Below are 22825 nucleotides of genomic sequence, written 5' to 3' on the forward strand. Positions count from 1 at the left end.
TCATAGTACAAGTTTTGGGTTTAAATTCCAGTAACATTTTTTTGAAAGACTGTAACCCCTTGTTGACCAAAAAATCACAAAACATAGAATTTTCAGAATAATCTATTAAAACTTACAGAAAAAAGTTTATAAAACCCTAACTATTAATTCTGCACTTATTTGTCATCAATTGCTTATGTTTTAACAAATCATTGATTCATGCTAGCTATTCATCTTGCCTTGAACAGACTGCAATCTGGAAGATTTGCAAACAACATTTTAACTGTAGCATTTCAAACTTTAAAAGAAAAAAGTGTAATATTAAAATCTTGCATTTGTTCCTATGACTTAAGAAGGTGTGAAGGTTTAACCTACTTTAAAATACTTGAGAAAGACAAATCTTTTAAAAATAGTTTTTTAGTTTTTTAAAGGTGTTCAGCCACAATGTCAAACGGCCAAACAATATTTTAAAAATGCGGCAATTTTCTCCAAAACGGCATGTATGAAACGGGTCTAGTACATTAGATACAAAATTATATAAGCCCATGCTGTAGGTACACAGGGTTTAATAAATGTGCTTATAGTATGACTCTTCCTGCTTTTATGGTATTTTTGGTTTCTTCTTAGAGAAATTCCTGTAAAGGCAGAAATTGTCACCCCTAATTAGCCTGTGCCTACTGCACAGGCTAATCTGTGACAAAACTTTATGCACATGCATTAAACCCCATTTCCCTAGAGCAAGGCTTATATCAACAAAATATTATACAGAACCACAGAGGTTACCCATAGTGGTGATAAAGTAATGCTGTCAAGCCTTGGTACACATCTATCTATTAACACTGACAGCTAATGTACTGCGGAAATACTTGTTGAGCTTGCAGAATGCTACACTGTGTCATATATTATGACACAGTTGCCCCTGCTAATGTAGCCCACCATTTTATTATACTCTTTTAACTGAGTGCTCTTCGTAGATTAATAAGCAAATTAATTGAATTGATATCCCCGCCAAATAAATGTTGTTTATTGATTTATGCAAATCCTTTGATATACAGTAAAATCTAAAAAATAAAAAAATAAGTGCAGGGTACCTAATTGTTTTTATGCATTGCAATTTTCCTAATGGATATTTATACACCCTTGAAGTTTCGTGTTCAAATCTGGTATTGTATCTGTGATAAAGCCGTGAAAAGATTCATCATATGAAAACAACCAAGGGCAAAAACTCGTATTTTAAACCAATGTATGGTTATGGTTCTTGCACATGGCACTTTTTCCTATTGACTTCTAGACACCCATGGAGTTTCATGATGAAAACTTGTATTGTATCTAAGATATAGCCCTGAAAAGTAAAATCATACAAAAATAACAAAGAGCAATAACTCTTACTTAATAAAATGTAGGGTTATAGTTTTTAAGCAAGGCACTTCTCCTCATTGCTATCAGTACACCCATGAAGTTTCATGTTGAAATCTTGGTTTGTCTCTAAGATAAGGCCCTAAAGATACACCACATAACAAAGGGCAATAACTCTTCTTTGAAAAAATGTAGGTTTATGGTTCTTATGCATGGCACTTTGCCTCATTGATAACTATTCACCTATTTTCAGGTTGATATCTTATATAGTTTTTGAGATATAGCCCTGAAAAGTTTGTCACAGACGGACGGACTGAGGGACAACTCAAATTTTATATCCCTCCGCCTTTCTGGGAGATAACACACATACAATCCAAACTGATTGTCAGCATAGGATTCCTTTTTTGACATGTGCAAATATGTATGGCCAAACAATTTATGTACACCCCTCCAATCTGCTAGTGCCTATATATTTATATTACAAAATTGTAATATGTGATCATATAATACAAAGTCACATTTATACCATTTATATAAAATATTCATGTCTTAGTTATAATGTAAAATTATGCAAAATTCAATATCCTTTGAACATTATCAGGTTGCTAAAGAAATTTACAAACGGATAATTTAAAACATGTAAGATTAAAGAAGAAGATACACAATCCTAAACCAGATCTGTATCAATAGGGTAATATTACTTTGGCATACTGCTTGACATACCTGACCGACTTTCATATCTACAAAAATGATCCGCTTGTACTCTGGTATTCGGTGAAAATGCTATTCAGAATTTGTGAATACATTTACAAATTGATGCAGTTGATTAACCAGTTTTGGTACAGGAATTTTAAGTGTGTTTATAAACAGATACCACAATTCTTCCTGTGTTTGAAAGAAATAAAAACAAAATGAGCCTGGCTCTAATAAAACGGGGCTTAATGCATGTGCGTAAAGTTTTTTCAAGACTAGCCTGTGCAGTTTGCACAGGCTTATCAGGGACAACACTTTCCGCATGTATGATATTGTTTGTTCAAAGCAGGTCTATTGTAAGTGAAAATCAAGTTAAGGCTGAAAGTGCTGTCTGTGATTAGCCTGTGCAGATTGCAAGGCTAATCTAGGACAACACTTAACGCATATGCATCAAGCCACGTTTTCCCAGAGCAAATCTTAAATACTGGTATAAGAACTACTCTTTACCCTAAAACAAAAGCAGATGAGGAAAGTTTCTTTCCAAATGGGGAATCATAGAAAAGTTTCAACTTTGTACAAGTGACAATTTAAACAAAAATGTAACAAATGTTGTTTTTTAAATGCACATCGGAAATTGTATTTGCAAGTGTGCCTTCGGAAAAAATGACAGTTTGCAATAATTAGCTCTCAACTATTATCCAGCCTGACCTTTGAATGAATGAGATGGTCACAGAGGGACTGACCTCTAAATACCACAGCCATTTAGCCAGGGGAAAACTGTCACAATGCCATTAAATGAGAAGTGGACAAACACATTTAATGGCTTCCTTGTTACCACTTGACAATGATTTAATACAAGAACATAGTATACTTAGGGTGTAATTTACAATGACCCGATTAAGGTCTCAAAATATGTTGAGAAGACAATATCAAAACCTTACTTAACACCCACAAAATGCAGGATGTCACTGCAACATTATATTCTAGTAAATTTCATTCCATTCTTTTCTCTATTCCATTCTCTATTATATTATATTATGGTGTATTGTATTGAATTGAATTGTATTGCAATGTATTGTACTACAACCTTCATGCAGTTATGGACTTCAGGTTTAGAGAACAATTTCACAAACAAATTCTTGTCTGTATGATTCAGCTGCCAATAAAGTGATTTAATATTGATCTATATCACAAAAGGACGTACTCTTCTTCTAAGATACTTCTTGAACAAATCAATGTGATTTACATTTCTTACCATGAAAATTATTTCTTTGTGTTATGAATTTCACATCCACCTGATTTTACACGAGAATGAATCTCATACTTGATGGAAGATATTTTAAACAGGCGAGAAAAAAACCTAAAGATCAAAGGTTCAAGCATGGTTGCTATAAAGCTTGATTTGCTTATTTAAATGATCAATATAATTTATTTTTTAAATACTTTTAATTGCTGTTCATTTCTGTGTACATATTATACTTGATCTGTAAACAATAAAATGTGTGTTCATTAATGCAGCTTTAGAATTTTTTCATTACAAAATTATTTAAGAAGTTAAAAGGGAGACACATAACATATAGATGGAACACTACAATCATGTCTGCATAATAAAGATGTTTACATGAAACATTGAAATAATGTATTTAATATGTACAAGGTGCAGGATCACGTGACTTATTGGGGTTCCACTTTTTAACTTAAAGAGATTTAACACGACGGTAAGCGGTGCTTTATTTCAAATAACTTTTCTTAACAAGTTTTCGTAAGAATTCAACTCAGGGTTCTCAATAAGAGCCGGCTTCCGGCCTTTAAAATCAGATTTTGGCCGGTTGAAAATCGCTCAGATTTGGAAAATCAGCAATTCACTTTTCGAAATTTGCGTGTCTTTTCGGTAATTTTGCTCCTTTTTTGCTATTAAGCAAAGAAGATGCTTGATTATCTCCCTTAACGCGCGTTTTTTTACTTCTTTGAATTTTCCAGACATAATAATGACCTTTGTATCATTAGACACGCGGTTCAGTCTAACATTGCAAATGTCATAAATCTCGTTAGCACTAAGAGTCGATAGCTACATTCAACAGCGTATCAGAATTACAACAACAACAACAATGAAAAGGCGCAAATTGGAATCGGTCAAAAATATTTTGACGTTCTTTTCATCACGTTTTTTGTGTTAATGCAAAGTTTTTGTTGTGAAAGTTTGTTTTAATTCAGTTACGTTTCAAACTAGAAGTGTCACGCAAAATGTGCATGGTAGACGGACGATCAGGCCTTTCCGCCCATTCCTGTAGGGCCAAATTTCGGCCCCATTCCCAATCCAAGAGCTTTTTCATTTATCTTTTGTTAGTTAAAAAAGCTAAAATTCATAAAATGCACAAAAAATGCTCAAATTTAAGTGCCTGGTTGACCATTAAAATAGCCATAAAATGGCCTCAAATGCAGGAAATCAAGTGCTCAATTTTAAACTTTTCAGGGGGCGCATGCCCCAGAACCCCCCTAGAAGGCCTGTTGGTTTCACATTTTGGCCTGTTGGCTCAAAAGTTATTAAGAACCCTGCAACTAGTGCATAAAAGGCAGATTTTCATGCTGCTTATGGTAATGTGAAATACATCAGAATTACTTTATTAAAAAAGCATGTGTTCTTGTTCAAAACAAGATGTGTTTGTGAAACACAATGTCCCCCTATATATGACCTTGACCTTGTGAAGGATGACCTTGACCTTGTGAAGGATGACCTTGACCTTTCACCACTCAAAATGTGCAGCTCCATGAGATACACACGCATGCCAAATATCAAGTTGCTATCTTCAATATTGCAAAAGTATTCTTAAAATAAGCGATTTGGGCCACATATATTTGACCTCTGACCTTGAAGGATGACCTTGACCTTGACCATTCACCACTCAAATGTGCAGCTTCATGAAATACACATGCATGCCAAATATGAAGTTGCTATCTTCAATATTGCAAAAGTATTTATAAAATAAGCGATCTGGGCCACATATATTTGACCTCTGACCTTGAAGGATGACCTTGACCTTGACCTTTCACCACTCAAAATGTGCAGCTCCATAAGATACACATGCATGCCAAATATCAAGTTGCTTTCTTCAATATTGCAAAAGTATTCATAAAATGAGCGATTTATGCCACATATATTTGACCTCTGACCTTGAAGGATGACCTTGACCTTGACCTTTCACCACTCAAAATGTGCAGCTTCATGAGATACACATGCATGCCAAATATGAAGTTGCTATCTTCAATATAGCAAAAGTTATTGCAAAATGTTAAAGTTGGCGCAAACAGACCAACAGACAGACAGACAGGGCAAAAACAATATGTCCCCCACTACTATAGTGGGGGACATAAACATTATTTTTACTGAATACGTTGTACATGGTTAATGGCCGGTTATCCTTCACGCAACGTAAAATTTTGTCACCGATTTCAGACGTATTCAAGGATTTATTCTTATACATTAAGATATCTGCACAAACTCCAAGAAAAACTGTCTTTAATGCACTATAGATTTTTGCAAATGTATTTCAATAAATTGAGAAATTTGCAAAAATAAAGTTCTTAACGGTGTGATTACATTCTGTCCAGCCCATATGTAAACCCCTGAAAACCCCATTGATTCTGCACCCTATGAAGGTTGTCATCATAAAATTATAGGTCTAGTTCCTTTGCCGTATATAATGTTTTTATCCACTATTTGGATAAGTTAGTGCCAATACTAAGTTTTGCAAGCATTGCATGACTTGATGAAGTTTACAATACACACATACACACACCCAAACATCCCACCATCTAGTTATCTTTGTGATCCTACTCAACAACTGAGCCAAAATGTGGGAAAACCTGGCTTAATGCATGCGCGTAAAATGTCATCCCAGGACAGCCTGTGCAGTAAGCACAGGCTTATCAGAGACTACAAATTCCGCTTTTATGGAATTTTTCGTTTCAGGAAAGTCTCTCCTAAAAAACACATTTAGAGAGAAAGCATCGTCCCTGATTATCCTGTGCAGACTGCACAGGCTAAACTGCGACAACTCTTTACGCACATGCACTTAACACAGTTTTCACAGAAAACATGAGCTCTGGATGCCGAGGCTGAAACATACAACACATGTATTGTGCAATACACTTATTCCTTACCAGCTCAGGCACACATAAACAAACTGCCATACCTGCCAACCGTTCTCAATCTTCTGAGCAAAGATGCCATAGTCGTAGCGTATGCCGTACCCATATGCGGCGAGGCCAAGGGTTGCCATGGAGTCGAGGAAGCAGGCTGCCAGGCGACCCAGACCCCCGTTTCCAAGGCCGGCGTCGTCCTCAATCTCCTCCAACTCTTCAATGTCCAGGCCCAGCTGAGAAACAAGGCACAGCATACAAATATCACAACAAATATGAGACTCGCTTTAGAAAATGGGGCTTAATGCATGAGCATAGTGTTGTCTCCGGTTGGCCTGTGCGTTCATATTTAATTACAAGCAAATAACATATATTTATTAAATGTTATAACTTATAAGAACCATTATTTACCAGTAAATGACACCTCAATACAGTCAAGACCAAGCTGAGAAAAATGCATAACATATTTACACGTGCAGTCCACATAGGCTAATCAGGGACAACTCTTTTTGCTTTATTGGTATTTTTCGTTTAAAGGAGGTCTCTTCTTATAAAAATCTAGTCAAGGGAGAAATAGACGTGCCTGATTAGCCTGTGAAGACTGCACAGGCTAATATGGGACATTACTCACATGTACTGAACCCTGTTTTCCCAGGGTGAGGCCCATATCACAAACCACATTGACTGTTATCAACCATTATTTACCACATTGAATGTCAAGAACAGATCATATATTATAATGTTATCACTGTTATCAACCATTATTTACCACTCTATATTTTGATTACATTTTTCTTCTCCACAAGGAACGACTTAGTGATCCTCTGAGTCAACACACTTATTCAGAAATATTGATAAAATATCACATAATATATAATCTTTTCCCCCAGCTTCTTTTATTTCAGCACAAACATCAGCCTAATTTGAGAGATCTTCTAATAACTATTTCTTCAATTTTTTGGTCTTTTTCAGACACATTAGTATTTACCGGTTATCATTAAAATACACAGCTCAACATTGAATAACCCAAGAGCTGCATTAAGCAAAAATAGGTCTTATGCCATATGTGGCCAACATAGCTACAGACCTGCCTGCAAAGATCTAACAAGTCCACTATACAAGGTTCTCTTAAGTCTCAATAGCCGACAGAGTAGCTCCTGACCAGACTGCGCAAATGCCAAGGCTGGTCAGGAGCTGCGCTGGTCGCATATAACGTAAGAGCCTTTTTTGCACTGGGCTCCCATCAGGGTGAGATGTAAAGCTCTGGATGCCAATGTCCAGGCCAAGCTGAGAACAAAAACACAATATACATGTATATGGGCCGCGCTCTGTGAAAAGGGGGTTTGATATATTCGCTTAAAGTGTCGTACCAGATAAGCCTGTGCAGTTCGCCCAGGCTAATCAGAGATGACACTTTCTGCCTAAGATTTTTGCTAAGAAAAGACTTTCTTGAAACGAAAAATATCATAAAAGCAGAAAATGTAGTCCCTGATTAGCCTTTGCAGACTGCATAGGCTAATCTGGGACGACACTTAACGCACATGCATTAAACCCCTTTTTCACAGAGAACAGCCCATTTATATGAGCCACGTTCTGGCAAATAAGAAAGCGTCGTCCCTGATTAGCCTGTGTAGACTGCGCATGCTATTCTGGGATGACACATGCATTAAGCCCAGTTTTCCGTACCTGGTACATGGCCTCGTCACATGAGCTCTGGATGCCGAGGTTGACCATCGTGTTGGACAGGGTGCGACCCATGTAGAACTCCAGGGAGAGGTAGTACACACGCTGAAACATACAACACATGTATTGTGCAATACACTTATTCCTTACCAGCTCAGGAGCATGACGTAAATGGCTATATGCAACTAGCCTAAAACCAGAACAGTCAACTCTGCGGGGTCGGAAATAAAGCCTTAAAAACTTGAATCTCGAAAGAAAGGTCATAAATTTATTGGGACATGAAATGCGTCAACATGCGTATCTGAGTGGTAAAGGGTTAAGTAAAAAAGAACCAATTCCGGAACATAAATAAATTTTATCAATTTTCATCATTATTAAATTTGAAATTTAAGGTAAAGATTGTAATTTAATATTAACTGAAAGATTATTTTCTGTGTGCAAAAGAACAAAAGCGCTGCATTTGATATTTCAGAATGCAAATATTATGTTCAGCAATATGTAAATATTCTATTGAAATCTATGAAAGCCACTTGTACTCATACATGGCTGACATTCACTGCCAACTACAGAGTGCATTGTGGCTGCTCACACCTGTGAGGCCTAAATTAAAATTGAGTTTGTTTGCCCTTTACCGACCGACCCACTTTGTACCCCCCGACCCAAATTTTTTTATTGCGATTTCTAAAAACGTATTTTTTTTTTATTTTCGTTTTTTTCGCCGATCATAAAAGAGCCGACTGCAATATTTATTTGTGCGCGTATTTATATCCCTGTCCATTATTATCGCCCCTGACCGATCTAGGTCGCTTCGATGGTTGGAATTTCATATGCCCCAGAATAGACAGTAATGCACCAGCATCGCGATCGGCGGTGTTCCGTAAAAATGGCCGAACGACATCATACTTAACTATTGGTTCGCGAAAACTAGTCGGACATATACGAGTTTACGTTCGTTGTACACATGTTGTTAACGTGATCCAAGATGGCGGACAATTAAAAGAAATAACAATGCTCAGCGAGGACAAAATATTAATGACTTTCGAATTTACGACGGACATCATATAATTAGTATGGATTAATGAAAAGAGCGTGTCATTCTATGATGGAGCATACGTTTTAGATACAAATAAAACTCTCTTTTTTTTTGGAAATGTATGAATTGAATGTCACAGAACAAGAGTTTGAAAATTGGAATGCAGTCAACTCACAAAGAAAATACATCTAACAGTTACAGGATTATCGTTCGAAAATGCAAAATAAAAGATGAACATGATTTGATTTATATGCAAGTGGATCTGTGTTTAATCAGATTTATGTGCATATTCTGCTTTATTATGTTTGCCACACTAAACAGTTTACTGTAATGGCATGTTAGTGAAATGGATATGTAAAGGTAAACTTATTTAATATATTAATGTCTCTTAGCTAAATACATCGACAACACTCAAGTATATATGTTTAAAGCGTTAATATATCCACAAACTGAAACTAACACCCTTAATTTATTTCCCCAAATCAAGTTTTCATGCTTATGTTAGTTGCAATAATGCAACTCCCAGCTATTGACCCTCTGAGCTGTACATATGTACTCATAAAAGCTCAGAGCATTCAAGAAGAAATAATGCTTATGTTCAGTTTGCCCTTTTATGAATTTACTTTGCCATGCCGAGACTATGCACTATGCCAAACACTTAAAATTGAGGCCTGTAAAAAATGCAATTGGCCTGTGAATTGTTTCTCCTGGTAGGCAAGTCTGGCCTGTAAAATGTGACGGTCTTTCGCCATGTCTGAATTTTTCCATTAAAGGCTTTAGGCTGTCTTTCTACACTCCTTCAATGCTTGTTGCATGCTAATTAAGCCCAATTTAAGGAAAAGGTTTAAGTTAAAAATAAAAGCTGTCTGGCTGTTAAATAATTACAAATGCATTTGAGCAATTAACATCATATACATGTAATGAACAAATATTTGATGTAATAACACACAAGCATGCATTTGATATTAATATATGCAAGAAACAGCAAACAAGATAATGTTAAGCTACATAGGGCTTCGTACACTGCAACAGTGCTTTAATAACAGTGTTTTAAATATTCATAGACTATTAGTGTATTAAAAATATAATTTCTCAAATAAAATAAAATAATTTTCCTACCTACCTACCCACCTGTAAAATTTAGGGTCGGTAAAGGGCAAACCAACAATATTTTAATTGTGGCCTGAACATGCTGCTTATATTGGACTTTCTCCAACAGTTACTTCATTTACATCAGAATGTTGTATTGCTGACAGAATTACAAACCTCAAAGATTGGTTACAGCTTTCAATTACCGGTAGCTTTGTAACTGGTTAAGCAATAGTTGATTTAAATTGAAGCCAGCTTAAAATTCTGGCAAGTGATTTTCCACAGTTGGTAACATGTCAGTCTTATAGTAAATTATCTTAGAGACAAATTTGGAATCTTTTTTTATGGGATGATGTTAATATCCATGTTTATCTGTGAGGCTAGAACTTACATATTGTTTGTTTCCGCTCCCACAACCCACGCTAAATAAAAGTGGGTAGGTAGGAAAATAATTGTTTTTTCATACAACATGCAATACTTTCTTTCTAATGATTATTTATTAGTGGTTTATTATTGCTTGCATGTTTTAATTACAGGAAATATAAGTCATGTATTGTATTTGACTTTATGTTTATTCAAATTCTATCATTTGTAGCACAAATATTTGACAATATTCTGTCTGACTATTACTGTATGTTGGAACAAGAGCTGTCAGAGGACAGCGCGCTCGACTATTTGAGTGCTTGACAGTATAACGTAAGCCATCATGGGGAAATTGTTCATATTCAATTAGGTCAAGGTAATATAGTCATATTCTAAGTGGAAGAGGACCATAATTGAAACATATTGATCGCTTATGTTTTAAAGAAGTTGTACTTCATAGACAATTCTGAGTTCAGGTATATTGTTCACAATGTATTGAACACTTGTAAAGACATAAAACAAAGTAATAAGATTTTATTTCAAGTTTGATAGCAATAGCTTGGGTGGGATGGTTGGACGGTCCTTAAGAAATAAAATTAATAAATATTTTATTTTTTTTAACCATGTTTCAAAGCAAAAAAATAAATTGGGGGGGGGGGGGGGGTGGAGAGGGGGTATAATGTGGGTGTGTGGTCATTTGTAAGATGATCTTTCAAAAATAAAAAAGGAAAAAAAAAATTTTTTTAAGGGGGGGGGGGGGGTTCTGGGGTGGGGCGTGGGGGATGGTTTGGGTGGAGTCCATTGTGGTTTGTCAGGTAAGTGTTGTTTTGTCAAAGTATGAATCAAATCTGATCATAAATAAAGAAGTTATGGCAATTTAATTAAAATTTATTAATTTGACCTTGAGATTCAAGGTCATTCAAAGGTCTAGGTCAAATTCAACTTGCCTGATACACAACTCTCATGATAGTAAGAAAGTATTTGAGGTTTGAAAGCAATAGCCTTGATATTTTAGAAGTTAAGTGGATCTAAACACAAAACTTAACCAAATGTTAAATTATCTAAGTAAAAAGGGGCCATAATTCTGTCAAAATGCCAGTCAGAGTTACATAAATTTGCCTGCAGAGTCCCCTTATGATAGTTAGTAAGTGTTGCAAGTATGAAAGCAATAGCTTTGATACTTTACGAATAAAGTGAACCTTAGCAAACACAAAACTTAACATAATTCTCAATTTTATAAGTATAAAAAGGGAACATATTTCTTACAAAATGCTTGATACAGTTGTCTGCTCTTGTTTATAGATTGGGCTCATGTTGGTAAAGAAGTATGCAAAATATAAAAGCAGTATGACAAGGTACATAGACAATATTTGAGGTGGTACGCAAACTTTAACATAGATTTATCAATAATATGCATATTCTAAGTGGAAAAAGGGCCATAATTCTAACAAAATGCTTGTTACAGTTGTCTGCTCTTGTTTATAGATTGGGGGACATGTTGGTAAAGAAATATGCAAAATATGAAAGCAATATGTCAAGGGACATAGAAAATATATGAGGTGGTACGCAAACTTTAACATGGACTTATCAATAATATGCATATTCTAAGTGGAAAAAGGGCATTAATTTTTACAAAATGCTTGATACAGTTGTCTGCTCTTGTTTATAGGTTGGGGTCATGTTGGTAAAGAAGTATGCAAAATATAAAAGCAATATGTCAAGGGACATTGAAAATATTTGAGGTGGTACGCAAACTTTAACATTGTCCAAAGGGAACGCCGACGCCAGGGTGAGTAGGATAGCGTCACTATACATATATATATATATATATATATATATATATATATATATATATATATATATATATATATATATATATATATATATATATATAGTCGAGCTAAAAATAATTTAAAACTTTAATATGCACCAAAGCAAAAATTCCTCTCTATATGCAACAGATATAATAATATTAAAACAGTCATATCAAGTCAATGAGTGTTATTTGAAACACAGCTACGCAACCACTGTGACAAGAATTCACAGGCATTCTTTTTTTTCCCTTCAAAATCGGGTCCGGTAATTGGCCCTATTTCCAATGGAAAAAAGTATATATTTTTCCCAAATGGGACCTAAAAATTCCCAATTAAAGGTTTCCAAAACCAGGGCTTTTTATCTGATTTTGGCGAAAGGGCCTGGCCTTTTTTGAGGGGAAAAAAATCGCACGAAACGCTGGATTTGGGGGAAATAAGCGAAGTCTTAAATAATCAATTTGACATATTTTACTGTTTTTAAAACAAATTCAAGACAACAGATAAATTAATTATGCAATATTTTTCTATTTTCTACACTGGATCAAGTGAACTTGATAATTAAAGGTTTCAAACAAATAAAAATAGATATCATTGTTTTGGGGAAAATCTTTGTTGTAAGAGGGGAAACATCGTCTAGAGGAAAGGGCCAATATTCGACGGTTCTCAAAGAAGGAAAAACAAGGGACAAAATTGTCACAAAACCAGGTTTTCATTGTGAAAAAAAATCTGATAAAGGGAGAAAAGGCAAACTGAACTTTTGAAATGAACAAACAAAATTAACCCCCTTTGTAAGTTTTTTTTTTTTTATAATCTATTTTTAGTCGTGGCGACCTTGACATTGGAGATATTGACGTGATTCTTTCGTGCGACACACCCTCCCATGATGGTGAACAAATGTGCCAAATGATTTTAAAATCTCACAATGAATGACATAGTTATGGCCAGGACAAGCTCATTTATGGCCATTTTTGACCTTTGAACTCAAAGTGTGACCTTGACCTTGGAGATATTGACGTAATTATTTCGCGCGACACACCGTCCAATGATGGTGAACAAATGTGCCAAATGATTTTAAAATCTGACAATGAACGACATAGTTATGGCCTGGACAAGCTTGTTCCGCCCGCCCGCCAGCCCGCCCGCATTCGCCAATCTAATAACCAGTTTTTTCCTTCGGAAAACCTGGTTAAAAACCTGTCTAACAAAATGTTTTTTTTTAATCTGAACATTGTTCATCTCCCATCCAGCAATATAAGTTAAACTGAAAACACGTTTATTTTAGATTTTGAAGCAATTTTTAGCAAACAACACTAATTTTCCAATTTTAGTCAAACGCCTCGAATTTTCCCAATCCAAAGGGACCCAGCCCCATTTCCAAAATGTTGAAAAAAAACAACACTGCCATTACTTAGTAAAAAAAATCTATTAAACATACCATATACCACATTTTAAATGAAAATTGAAGATGCCACAAGGCATTGAAATACATCCATAACAGGAGCATAATTGTTCAAGTCGGACTGAGCTCTGGTTTCTATATCTACCCTCATTTAATGGTGAAGCTTTAAGCCTTCTACATTTTAGATGGGAGGCAAACTCCAGTGCAGTGGCAAAAAAATTGTGTACATCAATAGGAATGCTGTACCATGTTAATTTAAAGATAGACTTGAAGTAAAATTCAAATTGTTTAAAACATAATTTACATCTTTTGAAACATCAATGTCACAAACGACCTCATAAAGAATATTGGTTATTGTCAGGGGTTTTCCTACTATAGTAAAAGGCCGTAAAACAGACCTGATCCAAAAGCAAATGGCCCTGATCCAAAACTGAAATTGTAAAAAAATATTCCTGCTTCGATTTTTGTTGTTGATTTTTTTTTAGAGAAATAAAGTGTCTTTTGATTATTACATTTCAACTTTATTTCATAAACATTTAACAAAGTATATAACTTTTATTTATATTATTTTACTCTCCTTATTTGAATTATTATAAAGAATTATATTAAATAAGTTTTTCCCAAATCAGTAGACATGCGTTTCGATAAAAAAAATCCCAAGTTTGCCATGACCAGACTCCTTTTTGAAAATGGCCAGGAATATCCCTGCTAGTTTTGAACTTTTGAACTCTCTTTTGTCATTCTTTTGGACAATTATCACTGAACACCTGAATATCTGTGTTTTAAACATTAACTCAGTCGGTATATATATCTGACAACCAAATGTCCAATATTGTCTGCTTTGTTTTCAGATAATAACTGAAATTATGTGAATAACAATAATGTGTCTATTATAATTAGATTGAAAGATACATGTGCAAACAAACTATTCTATTTAACCTCAAAATTAAAGCACAATATCCAGTTACAGTGATTTGCACTTGGCAGTAGTGGACACAACCTGAATTTGTTCCTGTTAAGATAACTAAAAGTTAAGTGTTTGTTTATTATAGTTTCAACTGTTATGATTAAGGAAAAATATTCCTGACAGATTCACAAAAAACAAGATATGTGTCCATAGGGCCAAATTTTTTTTATAAATTGATTTACGGGACCGCCGACCGTATTTTATGTCAAAATGAAATAAAAATAAAAGTATCTATCTGCAATGTTATTTTCATAAATTCTGCCGACAGTGTTTAAGTCCTGCGTGAAAAATAAAACTGTCGACCACCACAATCAAAATTTATATTCGCAAGCGTTTTATTGCATCCGTATTTTTACTATCCCCAAATTTATTTGGCTGTTTAAAATAGAATAAACCAATCGTATTTGTGTTGAAATAAAAGCTTCGTTTGCGCATGCAAAATGGCGTGCTCGAAAGTTTGGGTTGACAACAATAATAATGGACAGCGTCCGCGGCATTATTTCAAAATAGAAATTGTCGGAAATTACATAGTTAAGTCAGACATTAAAAATATTGAATTTAATGCGAATCGCGTATTAGATGGAAATATTATGCAACTTTACGTAGAGATGAGCACCTGTTGATTACATCATTTTAACAAGATGGTGGACAATACAGAAAATAAATTGTGACTCTCGGCAAAAATTGCAAATAACGATCAAATAAACAATGGAGATCATACATTTAGAAGGGATTACTGAAATGCAAATGAATGCATGTGATAACAAACGATGCAAAAAACTTTTCCGATACCAACAACATATTTATAAGTAATCTACTCAGTGGATATATGTAACGGAAATGATACGGAAATGAGTGTTTGTATTCATATTACTCGCAAAATTAAAACATCTGACACTATTATCGTTAGAAAATCGGATAAGGCAAACATGGTTCCATGTATATGTTAGTGGATCTGTTTATAATCAGATTCATATGCATATATTGCTTTTTTATGTTTGTCATGCTCTACAGTTTACTGAAACAGCATGGAACTGTAATGGAAGACATAATTATCAAGATAAATATATTAATATTAAATAAAGTTAGTTAAATACATCAATTACCATGAAATGTATTTGTTCATATTTTTATGTTTTTCCCACAACTGCCTCTAATGCGATTAAATGTTTCTCTCAAAACCAGGTATCCACAGAACGTTTTTTGCCCTTTTTTGCATAAACTGCGCGTTAAAATGCCCGTTTTGAAAGTAATACGCCATGTCCTTTTGCCCTCCTGAGAAAAACACTAATATGGTGTTATACTGTTAAGCGTTCCTCTGAATATAACAGTCTAGTCAGAAACATATATAATTATGGTGTTCTACTATTGCGTTTATGTAAATGACATTTTAAGTTCTTTTCAATTTGACAGTTTAAAGTTGTCTTGAGTTGGACTCTTTTTTCATGAATATTACTAGTATTCAACATAGATTTCTACTCAAGAATGGTTTTTGAAGCAAGACATTAAACAATAAAACAAAAAAGTGATAAATTACACTTTGTTTTATAAAAAATAAACACTTAGTGATTTCTTTTAATAATGTTTTAATGTTCAATTGTTTATTCAATAGCAGACAATGACGACATTTCACAAGAATTAAGATTAAAAAGAAATGTTCTTGAAAAATGCATTGATAACACTATTTCTATTGCTTCTAGTGACTAACTGCTTTCATAATTAAGATATATAGTACAAAAGTAACGTAAAAAGTTGGTTTATAAAAATTAAAAAAAATTGACACGTCTAAACTTTGATTTTTTTATTTTTTTGTCGACTCTGTGATTTTTGTTCTTTTATTTTTATTTCAACCCGGGCCTGACCCTATTTTTCTAAAAAAAATGCCGTAAATCAATTTATTACAAAATGTTGGCCAAGAGCATAATAATTAGTTTCTAAATACGAATGCAATACTTTTGATAAAATTGTTACTTAGGCCTTAAGAAAAATAGGTATGTTTCCTGTAACTTGTTGACAAAAAGTTGGGTAGGTAGGTAGATTTTTTATTTATTTTTTTAAATGAATGAATGGTTGTGTTATAAATCAACAAGTGTTTTGTGAAAGCTTAATTTCATTCTTAGAAACTGTCTAATGAAGAAAGGTAGTCATAAACCTGTCCCTTGTCTTAAATATCAAAGATTTGAGACATTTTTTGTGTGCGAGTCTTTGTCGAAAAAAACAAACATTAATGCAAGTGGGTATTATAAACTCTAGTGTTTTTCCCAGGAGGGCAAACAAGCATGGCGCATTACTTTCAAAGAGGGCATTTTAACGCGCAGTTAAGGCAAAAAAGGGCAAAAACGTTCCGTGAATACCTGGTTTTGGGAGAAACGTAATCGCATCAGAGGCAGTTGTGGGGAAAACATAAAAATATAAACAAGCACATTTAATGGTAATTGATGCATTTAACTTACTTTAATTAGGCCAAACATTTTTATTAAAATGATTTCAGACCCGCCGACTCCGATTTTTGACGAAACCAAAATTATTTTTTTTAAATCTCAATTCTTTTCAGATGTCATGTGCATGTGCTGGAATTTTTTGTCATTCGCAACCAAACGGCGAATAACGAGCCGAAATCAAAAGCTATAAATAGATTACATTAAAAGGCTATAACGACTTAAAATATTTTCAGTCATGTGGATATTTTTGGAATATTATTGTATCAACAAAGAAATACTGGGTAAGTTATTCCTTTTAGTGCGTTTACCGGGTCTGTTTTTACGCGTTTGATTTGCTCTTATTTTTACAGCTTGCTTTAATTTTACTACATACATGTTTCCAGGCTTTTTCCGCCCTATGCCACGGGTCCGAAATTCGGCCCCATTCCCAATGCAAATCTAGTTGTTTTTTTCCCAATTCCAAAAAGAAATTCCCAATTCCAAAAAAAACTATTTTTTTTTATTTTTTTTTTAACCTTAAAATATATGAGTTAACCTGATCCAGTGTAGAAAATAGAAAGTATTGCATAATTAAATTATTTGTTGCCTTGAATTTGTTTTAAAAACTATAAATTATGTTAATGATTATTTAAGATTTTCCTTATTTTTCTCAAAATCCGGCGCTTCGCGCGATTTTTTTCACCTCAAAAAAGGTCAGGCCTTTTCCCCAAATTCAGATTAAAAAACCTGCACTTATTACACATGTTCATAATATTTTGTAAAATTTTAAAAATAAGTTATCAAAATAGTCGTTATTTACCAGTTAACGGCTTCTTTGAAATATAAGAAACACGTTTTACATGCCATAATTTTTCCCAATTGAGCCAATTTTGCGATTATTTTTTTTCCCAAAATGGGGGTTTTCACGACGCGAAATTCCCAAAATTCCAGTGTGGCGTTTTCCCAAAATGGATCGGAAAAAGCTTGGTTTCATACACTGATACAGACGCTTTACGACCAAGGTCACAGAAGTAAATACGAAAACCAACAAAAATATCGCATAACTGGGCTAACTATACCAAGAAACTTAAATGAAATACAAATTTCGTATTTTCCCCAAATAAGAAAAAATCTCGCTATTTTTCCCCTAAAAAAAGGCTGAGGCCCCTTCCCCAAAAAGGGTGTATTGGCCCTGTTAGTATCTAAAACGTGTTATGCATCTTCGATTATCACATGCATTCATCAATCCCTTCTAAATGTATAATCTTCATCGTTAATTTGATCGTTATTTGCCATTTTTGCTGAGTCACAATTATTTTCTGTATAGTCTGCCATCATGTTAAAATGATGTAAGCGACAGGTGCGCATAGCAATGTAAAATCAGCCTCAGCCATTGAATAGATAGCAGACAGTAGTACTGTCTGATAATGAGCAATAGAACATGTACTTTTTGACACAAGTTTTTTTCAATTTCGGACATTTTAACACTACGGCCAATAGACTGTACGCCATGTTCATAGACCGGATATGCGCTCGGAAGTATAAAAATACACAAGCATGCCTAAATTTATTGTTGTCGTCACGTAACTGCTGTATAGTCAAATTTTTTTGGAAAAAAAATTAAGGTCCGCGATTAACACATACGGTCGGTCAGGTAACAGGAAACAAGACTTTTTTTAAAAGCCTTATAAACACTTTATTTGCGCGAGCAATCAGAGTTGGATATTTGTTAACAAAACATAAAAGTAAGCCCTTCAATGTCTCAACAGATTTTTAGCTTGAGTTCAATAAATGTGTCAATTAAAATTTCGCAAATAGCCCCCACTCCTGCAGTTTGCTAGTAAAATTTTGAGATGTCAACAAAACAATAGTGCCAATTATCAAAACGTACCCCCTATTTGTAACCGAAAAGGTACAGATTTGTTGCTTTATCACTTTGTCAACACATTATTTCTTACTGTCAATGGTGCGCCAGGTGTGGCATGTTGTTCTAACTAGTCGCCAGTGCAAATTGGCAGTATGTTGAGCGCAAAAATAAAATAGTACAAATCATTCAATGAAAAAAGCATAATCTTTTTTTTTCAGGTTAACCTTTTATTGCTTGCAAGGGGAATTTCCCATATGGGCATTGCCCCTCATTGTCACTGGTATGGGAACCCATTCACAATGGAAAAAAGCACACATTTTTCCCAAATGGGACCTTAAAATTCCCAATTGAAGGTTTTGTATATGTCTTAACATGTCATTTATCTCCAAATACAGCCCTTTAAGTTGAACCTTAGAAAATATAATCAGTGATTTTTTTTGCCCAAAATTACTGCCGATATTCGGCTGCTTCCCAATTGCAAAAAATGACATTTTTTCCCAAAAATCTGACCAAAATTAGCCAAAAAATGACCACATTTTCCCAATAAAGCCAATAAATTACAATGTCATTTAGCGTTAATTTCGTAGAACGAGTGCCGATCGAGCTTGTCGAGTCTTCGCCGAATGACAACTGACTTACAAATGTTCGCGAATGTAGCCGAATACGATTTTACGTTGCTATCCACACATCTCTCTCTAGAGGATACCGACGATAGTTGATGTATCCCGATTGTTAACACCTGTTTTTACACACGTCCAAGATGGCGGCAAGCAGACGAAAAGTTTGCGATGAGAAGCGAAAATGATAAATTACACTAAAATTTTAATGTGTGTGTCAATTAACGCAAAATACTACGTTTGAGATGAACAACAACAAATATTTATTAGAAGTCTTACAGTGAATGTGCGTCACGGAAATCTGTGTTGGGAAATTGGATTTAGTTTACTCACAAAGTTAAAGCATTTAAGATGGGTATCGTTCGAAAATGGAAAGAGACAAACATGATTTGATTTATATGTTAGTGGATCTGTGTATAATCCGATTCATATGCATATTCTGCTATATTATGTTTGTCACGCTGTATAGTTTGGTGAAATAGCATTGAACTGAGGATGTCAATTGTGCAAGATATTAAAAGGTAAACAAATGAAATGTATTATTTTAGCCCCATTTAATACAACATTAACACAGCAAGAACACTAAAGCGTGTTTGTTAATATTTGTTAATGTTTTCACCATATCATATTTTACTTTAAAAAACATCCTGAATTAAATTCATACTCTTAAAGAGATTATGATTAAATCATAATGGTACATGTATATTGAAGAATCTATAGATTATTGCAAGTTTAATATCCATGTGGAAGGATATTAACTAAACGTTGTTAGAAGACATGAAAGCAACACTTTATAATATAAAAATGCTGTCAAACATGAACTTAGCAATTTTTATTCTGTTCTTATAATCATATTTACAATGTTTCCCAATTTCATGGTTTATCGCGCTATTTTTCCCAATTTCATGGTTTATCGCGCTAATTTTCCTGAATTTCTCAGCGAGTGGTCAATATTGATTTTTCCAGCTGTCAATCACATGCATCTTGGTAAACGTATCAGCAAATCAGCGCTTAGGCAGCAGAATACATGCTGACCCCACGTGAAGCTGTATACAATAATATTAGCGACCTCTGCGCTACGAAGTTTTTATTTAGCAATCAAATTTAATTAAGTCAACGCTTTCCTCGAGGAAGGATGGCGTGACGTTGTACATGAAGTCTAATTTTTGCATGATTTTCATGTGTGCACGAAATACACGGGAAATGTTTATTTGTTGCTAGAATGTTCTTAACTTTCCGTGAATAATAAAATCTGGAAATGATTTCAGATTACACGTTTGATTTATAAGCATTTGAATATACTTAAATTGAATAACGTTAATTGTATACCGATTGTCATAACGCATAATGCAACAAGTAGTTAAATAACGTGTTTTGAAATTGCAAAACTAAGCATATTGGTCTACATGCATGAATGACCTGACAAGTTATATTGCGATTCGGAATTAAGTGTACTCGGTATAATTAAAAGAAAGACGCTTTTGTACACTCCAAAATTCGCTTTCACTTACGCAAAATTTTCTGAAAGGAGGTACATGAAACATTTTTAGTTAAGTCTTTGATTTGTTGTAATCACTAAATATGAACGTGCTCTATGCTCTCAAATCACATCACGTGATTAACGCATGTTCAATGGGAATTCCCCCATCCCACAATTCAATTTGTATATGCCAAAATGGCGGACGTTGCAGACGTCAATATTGGTCGTATTTTCGTTTTGAAAATATAAATCGTAATAATACTGGATTATCGGGTAATGGATAGAGTTGGAACATGTACGTATATTAAAATTCTGAAATAAAAGTGGGACTTCAAAATTTATGTCTTGGACGTCCAAAATTTTAGGCTTGGAAGTCAGGACTTCCAACTTTTAAAAGCTAACGGAAGCGCTGCCAAAGGGACCTGGTCCCATTCCCAAACTGGTGGAACAAAAACACTGAGCGTCATCACGAGAGCCGCATTCTTAATGTAAACAAAGTGATTGAAATTAGACTATACTCCATATAATGGAATCTTACAACAGTGTGACAAAACCTTTTTAATTTTTCCATATCCTGGAATTTAACTTTACGTAGTAGCCTTGCTGTGGGAAAAGGGGCTAAACGAATGCATGTAAATTGTTGCCCCATATTAATCTGCGACATCTAAAGTCAACACTTTCCTCCTTAAAGGGACGTTTTCAAACGAAACATTCAATGAAAGCGGAAAGTGTTGTCCCTGATTTGCCTGCGTTGACTGCACATGCTAATATATGACAACACTTTAAGCATATGCGTTAAGCCCCTTTTTCCTAGAGCGCAAGTTGTGAATCAAGATGGTTGCAATTTCATAATGTTGTTCATTAATACCTTTGGATCCTTTTCATAGTAATGCTGCTGTGTTCGAATCCATCGCCCGGTCAGGTGGTCTCGGACAGTGTGTGCCAGTGCATAGTAGTAGTCCCGCGGGGTGGCCACATTCCTATCTTTCACCAGCGTGTAGTGCAGGTGACGGTTGAAAGTCTTCTTTACGTTCGCCACATTTTCCACGGGTGCAATCCCACGGATACTGATTTGTTTCCGCTTGTCCGCGTCCGAGTGAACGTAAGCGCCCGATGACATTTTCTTCTAGCACAGTTTTCACGAAACACCAACTGATGACAATTGCATATACATCAAAACATCTAGGACCAGAAATCCGCAAACCAGTGTCCTTGATAAAGGTCAAGGTTGCACATATTATTGAAACTCTTCCACTGCACAGTATTTCCGTCGATCTCCGGAAATATTAAGTATCGTTTAAAATTCTGATTACGAAAATACCCGAGCGTAGGTTGGGAGATTTCCAGTCGTTACACCCCCTGGACGTTACACCCCTGGTCATTACACCCACCAAGCCTGGTCATTACACCCACTAAGCCTGGACATTACACCCACCAAGATATTGATTAGATTAGAAAGGTGTTATCAACTTATGAACCACTAATTGGATTCGTCATGTAAGATGACACTGATGAGATTAATGGTTGCTCAAATTATTTAATGACTGTAACAATATGCATCTAAATAATAAATACTTTTTTTCAAGAATATACAGACAGAAAAAACTTGAAGAAATAAAAATAAAGATAAATAAAATAAATATTTAGAATAAACAAAACACAATCTTAATTCATATACATTTATTTTTATTTCACCATAATGTAATAATATGCATCTACATCATAAATAATTTTTTCAAGAATATACAGACAGAAAAAACTTTGAAAACAAAATAAAATAATGATAAATACAATAATTATTTAGAATAAACAAAACACAATCTTAATTCATATACATTTATTTTTATTTTACCATAATGTTATAATATGCATCTAAATCATAAATAGTTTTTTCAAGAATAATCAGACAGAAAAAACTTTGAAAA

General features: G+C 34.4%; 1 protein-coding gene across 1 annotated transcript in view; it reads right to left on the reverse strand.

Moving 5' to 3' along the window:
- Positions 1-22254, reverse strand: part of LOC127873450 (glycogen phosphorylase, muscle form-like) — a 54956-nt gene extending 32702 nt beyond the window's left edge. Inside the window, exons 1-3 of the mRNA XM_052417325.1 lie at positions 21769-22254; positions 7855-7956; positions 6222-6404 (exon numbers count right to left, since the gene is read on the reverse strand). Coding sequence (XP_052273285.1) covers positions 6222-6404; positions 7855-7956; positions 21769-22020 — 537 coding nt within the window. The 5' untranslated portion in view covers positions 22021-22254. The remainder of the gene's footprint in view (positions 1-6221; positions 6405-7854; positions 7957-21768) is intronic.
- Positions 22255-22825: the final 571 nt, after the last annotated feature.

This window comes from Dreissena polymorpha, chromosome 3 (genome assembly GCF_020536995.1).
Source record: "Dreissena polymorpha isolate Duluth1 chromosome 3, UMN_Dpol_1.0, whole genome shotgun sequence".
Taxonomy (NCBI): domain Eukaryota; kingdom Metazoa; phylum Mollusca; class Bivalvia; order Myida; family Dreissenidae; genus Dreissena; species Dreissena polymorpha.